At 34.7% G+C, this 6,462-nt stretch overlaps 1 protein-coding gene across 1 annotated transcript; it reads left to right on the plus strand.

Moving 5' to 3' along the window:
• The first annotated feature begins 818 nt into the window (after positions 1–818).
• LOC100246274 (receptor-like protein EIX2) lies at positions 819–4,345 on the plus strand. Its single transcript, XM_003635256.4, has 2 exons — positions 819–3,998; positions 4,119–4,345. The coding sequence occupies exon 1, from the start codon at positions 971–973 to the stop codon at positions 3,992–3,994; it is 3,024 nt and encodes a 1,007-aa protein (XP_003635304.1). The 5' UTR covers positions 819–970; the 3' UTR covers positions 3,995–3,998; positions 4,119–4,345.
• Positions 4,346–6,462: the final 2,117 nt, after the last annotated feature.

The raw sequence follows: 6,462 nt of genomic DNA on the forward strand, positions 1-6,462 counted from the left end.
CTAGGTCAACACAAATTTAACCCAAACCTACTTATGCTCAACTCAAATATGTAAAAAGTGTGTTGAGTTCGTGTCATGTTGACGAATTATATTAAACTTTATTACCCCTACTTATTTGGATGTTGAAAAGCGTTACCCTAGTCATGAAGGAGATGCTCGTTTCGACAACATTTCAAGCTTACTTAGAAGATAAGGTTGCTTGTTGAAGTGTAATATTCAAATCTATATGCTGTGCATTTTATTTTGACAAGGAATTCTCTTATTTAATTAGTGGTTTATTGATAGTACAAATATTTAAATTTGATATTAAGTATTGAGGCTGTTAGAAGTGATTTGGAGAGGTTAATCATGAAGCGATTTCCTTCCAAACATATGTCAATAGAAAAATTAAAATATATCAAAATATTTGAAGTGATTCTTCAATTAGATATAAATAAATTCTTTATTCAAAAATCAATTTTTATTATATAACAAACTATTAAAAATAAATTTACATAAAAATATTAATTAATTCTTTGTAAAATTGCGAAACGAAAGTATTATAAATGCCTAATGAAAGTCGTATTATAAATTAAAAATTCTTTTATAAGGTTCTTTGGAAGATAATATCTTAATACATGACATAAAATTTGAAGACCCAAATGTAGTCATAATGGCTAATGCTTAGAAAATGTCCTCTTCCTTTTTTATTTATCATAGCGTGCTTTTTGAGATATGTTAATATTAATATTTTAAGTGAAGACTAAATGTCAAATAATATTTATATCCATATGAAGAATTTTACTTTCTGAATAATTAATTGAATTTTATTTCATCATGAGTAATGATAGAGAGAGGGATTTTTTGCCGAGGGGATGAATGGTATTTATATCTAAACCTCCACACATGATCTCAACTGGCTTACAAAAAGCATTTTATCATTATTTTGTGGAGTCCATACATAGAACTTCTGGCTGCAATATCATCGTACATGGCTGATATCAATGCCTCCATTCATTTCCTTCTGCTTATTTTCCTCTCCTCCACTTTTCTCCATCTTGAAACTGTTAAACTTGGTTCCTGCAATGTCGTTCTCAATGCCAGCTGCACTGAAATTGAGAGAAAAGCCCTTGTTAATTTCAAACAAGGTCTTACTGATCCTTCCGGCAGGCTCTCTTCCTGGGTTGGCCTGGATTGCTGCAGATGGAGTGGTGTGGTGTGCAACTCAAGGCCACCTCGAGTCATCAAGCTCAAACTCCGCAACCAGTATGCTAGAAGTCCGGACCCCGACAATGAAGCTACGGATGACTATGGAGCAGCTCATGCATTTGGCGGCGAGATAAGTCATTCTTTACTTGATTTGAAAGATTTGAGGTACTTGGACTTGAGCATGAACAATTTTGGAGGACTCGAAATCCCCAAGTTCATTGGATCATTCAAGAGGTTGAGATATCTCAATCTCTCAGGTGCATCCTTCGGTGGAACTATCCCACCCCACCTAGGGAACCTTTCTAGCTTGCTCTATCTTGATCTCAACTCTTATTCTCTTGAATCAGTTGAGAATGACCTGCACTGGTTATCAGGTCTTTCTTCTCTGAGACACCTTAATTTGGGAAATATAGATTTTAGCAAGGCTGCAGCTTATTGGCATCGAGCTGTTAACTCCCTTTCTTCACTCTTGGAACTACGCTTACCTGGATGTGGCCTGTCTTCCCTTCCTGGTCTCTCTCTTCCATTTGGTAATGTCACCTCACTTTCGGTGCTCGATCTCTCCAACAATGGCTTCAATTCGTCGATACCTCACTGGTTGTTCAACTTTAGTAGTCTTGCATACCTTGATCTCAACTCCAACAGTCTTCAAGGCAGTGTTCCTGACAGATTTGGTTTCTTGATTTCCCTTGAATACATTGATTTGTCTTTTAATATATTGATTGGAGGTCACTTACCAAGAAACTTAGGAAAGCTTTGCAACTTGCGAACTCTCAAACTATCTTTCAACATTATTAGTGGAGAGATAACTGAATTGATAGATGGGTTGTCCGAGTGTGTCAACAGTAGTAGCTTAGAGTCTCTGGATTTTGGGTTCAATTATAAACTGGATGGGTTTCTTCCTAATTCTTTGGGACACCTGAAGAACCTAAAGTCTCTTCATCTGTGGGGCAACTCATTTGTGGGGTCAATTCCAAACACCATTGGAAATTTGTCGTCCTTGCAAGAATTCTACATCTCTGAAAATCAAATGAATGGGATAATTCCAGAGAGTGTGGGCCAACTCTCAGCATTGGTTGCAGCGGATCTGTCAGAGAATCCATGGGTTTGTGTTGTGACAGAGTCTCATTTCTCCAATCTCACAAGCTTAATTGAGTTGTCAATCAAGAAGTCATCTCCAAACATCACCTTGGTCTTCAATGTGAATTCTAAATGGATTCCTCCTTTTAAACTCAGTTACCTGGAACTCCAAGCATGCCATCTAGGTCCCAAATTTCCTGCATGGCTGAGAACCCAAAACCAGCTGAAGACAATAGTGCTCAACAATGCTAGGATTTCAGACTCCATACCTGATTGGTTTTGGAAGTTAGACTTGCAGCTCCACCTACTGGACTTTTCAAATAATCAACTGAGCGGGAAGGTCCCAAATTCATGGAAATTTACAGAAAATGCTGTTGTGGATTTGAGCTCCAACCGCTTTCACGGTCCTTTCCCACACTTTTCTTCTAATCTGAGTTCATTGTATTTGAGTGACAATTCATTTTCTGGACCAATACCCCGGGATTTTGGCAAAACCATGCCCCGGTTGTCAAATTTTGACGTCTCTTGGAACTCTCTAAATGGTACCATTCCCTTGTCTATGGCTAAGATTACGGGTTTGACAAATCTGGTTATCTCAAATAATCAGTTGTCTGGTGAAATTCCTTTGATTTGGAATGATAAACCAGATTTGTACGAAGTAGATATGGCACATAACAGCTTATCTGGTGAGATCCCCAGCTCAATGGGCACCCTGAATTCACTTATGTTCTTGATACTGAGTGGCAACAAACTTTCAGGGGAAATTCCTTTTTCTCTGCAGAATTGCAAGGACATGGATAGTTTTGACCTTGGCGACAATAGATTATCAGGAAACCTTCCATCATGGATAGGAGAGATGCAATCGTTGTTGATTCTAAGTCTGCGATCAAACTTCTTTGATGGAAACATTCCCTCCCAAGTGTGCAATCTTTCCCATCTTCATATATTGGACCTTGCACATAATAATCTGTCAGGATCCGTTCCTTCTTGTTTGGGAAATTTGAGTGGCATAGCTACTGAAATCAGCGATGAGAGATACGAGGGGCGATTGTTAGTTGTGGTGAAAGGAAGAGAACTCATATATCAGAGTACTCTGTATCTTGTGAATATCATTGATCTTTCAGACAATAATTTATCGGGAAAGTTGCCTGAAATAAGAAATCTTTCAAGACTTGGCACCTTGAACTTGTCCATAAACCATTTTACAGGAAATATACCAGAGGACATTGGGGGCTTAAGTCAATTAGAAACTCTGGACCTCTCAAGAAACCAGCTCTCTGGCCCGATTCCACCAAGCATGATTTCTCTGACTTTCTTGAATCACTTGAACCTATCTTACAACAGACTATCTGGTATAATTCCAACAAGCAACCAGTTCCAAACCTTCAATGACCCATCCATATACAGGGATAACCTTGCACTCTGCGGGGATCCTCTGCCAATGAAGTGCCCAGGCGATGATAAAGCTACTACTGATTCTTCCAGGGCGGGTAATGAAGATCATGATGATGAGTTTGAAATGAGGTGGTTCTACGTCAGCATGGGGCCTGGATTTGTGGTGGGATTTTGGGCAGTTTTTGGCCCTTTGATAATAAATAGGTCTTGGAGGCGAGCCTACTTCCGGTTCCTGGATGAGATGAAAGATAGAGTGATGGTGGTTATCACAGTGAATGTTGCACGTCTGCAAAAGAAATGCAAATGGGAAAGAAGACAACATGGAACTTGAACAGGTATCCATCCACAAGCTTTCAAACCAAAATAACTGTTTCCATATATCAGTGATTTTCTTCATGCTTAACCCTGATCATATCATACTTAATTTGATGGAGTACTCTGTATTTGTTTTTCAGGTGGTGAGCTACTAAATCTGATTTGTCGGACTGAAGTTTCACCTGTCATCTGTTGGGGGATTGTCAGTTTTTTTTTTTTTTTTTTTGTTTCTAAGGTTTGAAATACGAGTTTTTATGTAAACTCTCAATTTATAGTACTGTTACTCTATTCTAAACTACCTCCAAGGTTTCTTGAAGCCCTATAGATATAAAACATAACCCTAATAAAATCTATTAAGTTTGAAGCATATTGTACATGGTTTTACCTCATCTGAATATACACTCTTAAAGTGACTAATATCGGTTGGCACCTACATCATCCTTTATGTCCGCCGACATATTATCATGCGCTCATGATCAGGGAATACCCCAATTCATGTTAAGGCTAATAGATCACTTGATCATTTATCCCATCAACCCATAGACGACGAAGCATCTTGCCATTTTAGCCCTGCACCTCTCATGTAAAACTCTTTTTTATTTTCGTTTTTGCATTAAATAAATGGATGGATGGGTAAATATTTGAAAAATCTTTTAAAATAAAAAATAATAAGATTAACTCATGGTTAAAATCCCATTTCAAATTAGATGACTTATATAACATTTTCCTCTTCGGTTGCCATCTACTATGTTTTAGGTTATGTTTGGTTCCGGAAAATGTGAATAAAAATGTAAGGGAAAGAAAATAAAGAAAAAAATATAAGGAAAAGAGAAAGTGAAGGTAAATAAAAAAAAAAAAAAAAGATTTAAAGTCAATAAATGTCATTTCGGACTCATTTCACTTGTATTAACTCTTCTATATAAAAAGTAAATAATTTAAAAATATATAAATGTCTAATTAATTTTAATTATATTTGTTTTTTTTTGTATTTTTCATAATAAATCGAAATATAAGAAAATAATTTTTCTTAATATTTTTTTCTTTCCTTAATACTTTTTTGAAATCAAATATAGTTCAAGGAAAATAGTTTTCTTGCCTTAGTACTTTCTAAATTTTGCTTATTTAACCCTTTAATTGGCTTTTGAGGTGTATAAGTCTTAAAGGAAATTAAGTTGATCCAAATCGGTGATTTTTGGAATAAAATTGTCAACCTAACTACTGCATTAACAATCTACTAACCATTTCCCGACACAATATTATTGTGTCAACGAATGCTTTAATATAAACAATATTAATTAAAAAACACAAAGATAAAATAATTCATATAAGATACATGATGTTTTAATGTAGTTTGACCAAACATGCCTACATTCGTAAATGAGATAAAATCATTCCACTCCTTATATTTATACCCTTAACCATGAGTTCTTTCGTTCTACCATGTATCTCTCATTTTTCTCCATATCTTTATCCACTACATATATATTGTCTTTATAAGTCCATCTTCATCTCATAACTTTTCCCTCTTATAACCTAGAATATTTGTAAACTTAATAATTTTTCTTATTATATAAGGAAATCTAATATTACAATGACATATGAATATAAAAAATATTTTATATTATATTTTTTTTATAACAAAGAATCTATATCAATTAGTAATTTGAGACAATTCTCAACCTCATCGGTCGACAGATCGCCTGATCATCTATCCCATCAGCCCAAGGATAATCAAGCATTTTGCCCTTCCTATGTTTCAATTTTTCCTCATGTGAAAATTTTCTTTTTTATTAAATAAATGGGCTGTAAAATATTAACTTGAAATATTTTTTAGAATAAAAATCAATAAGATGAATTTAACCCATTTTAAATCAACTTAATTCTATGAGATAATATAAATATTCAATGCAAATACAACCAAGCTAGCTCTACAAGGAAAAATATGTAGTAGACATTTATAATGAGTCATTGTAAACATAGGGTGTTGCTACAACATAGCATCACTTTAGCCATTGACACCATGGAGGGTACCAATTGGTGACGTATTTGGAAGCGACACCAAAGCAGATAAATAGTGACACATTCAGAAGCGACACCATATATTTTTAGTGATGCTTAAATATAAGGTGTCATATTAAATGCATCACCTTTGAGTTATGGTGTCATGTTAAATGAATCACCTTTGAGTTATGGTGTCACATTATTGTAAATGATTATGGAAGATATGGTTGTTTTTGGTTGATTAGCCTATTAATAAATAAGATCAACCTGTGCATGTTTTGTCTATAAATATAATAATCATATCACATTTAACTTATATTTTTATAATGCTTATGGATTAACTTGTAATACATTACATATCTAATATTTGTATATCAAATGTACAAAACGATAGTACATCAAACCCACCAAAACTAAAAAAGAAAAGTGAATGCACATTAAAACATGATTTAAAAATGTTAAGCATCCCAACATTCATGTATA

This window comes from Vitis vinifera, chromosome 14 (genome assembly GCF_030704535.1).
Source record: "Vitis vinifera cultivar Pinot Noir 40024 chromosome 14, ASM3070453v1".
In the NCBI taxonomy this organism is placed as follows: domain Eukaryota; kingdom Viridiplantae; phylum Streptophyta; class Magnoliopsida; order Vitales; family Vitaceae; genus Vitis; species Vitis vinifera.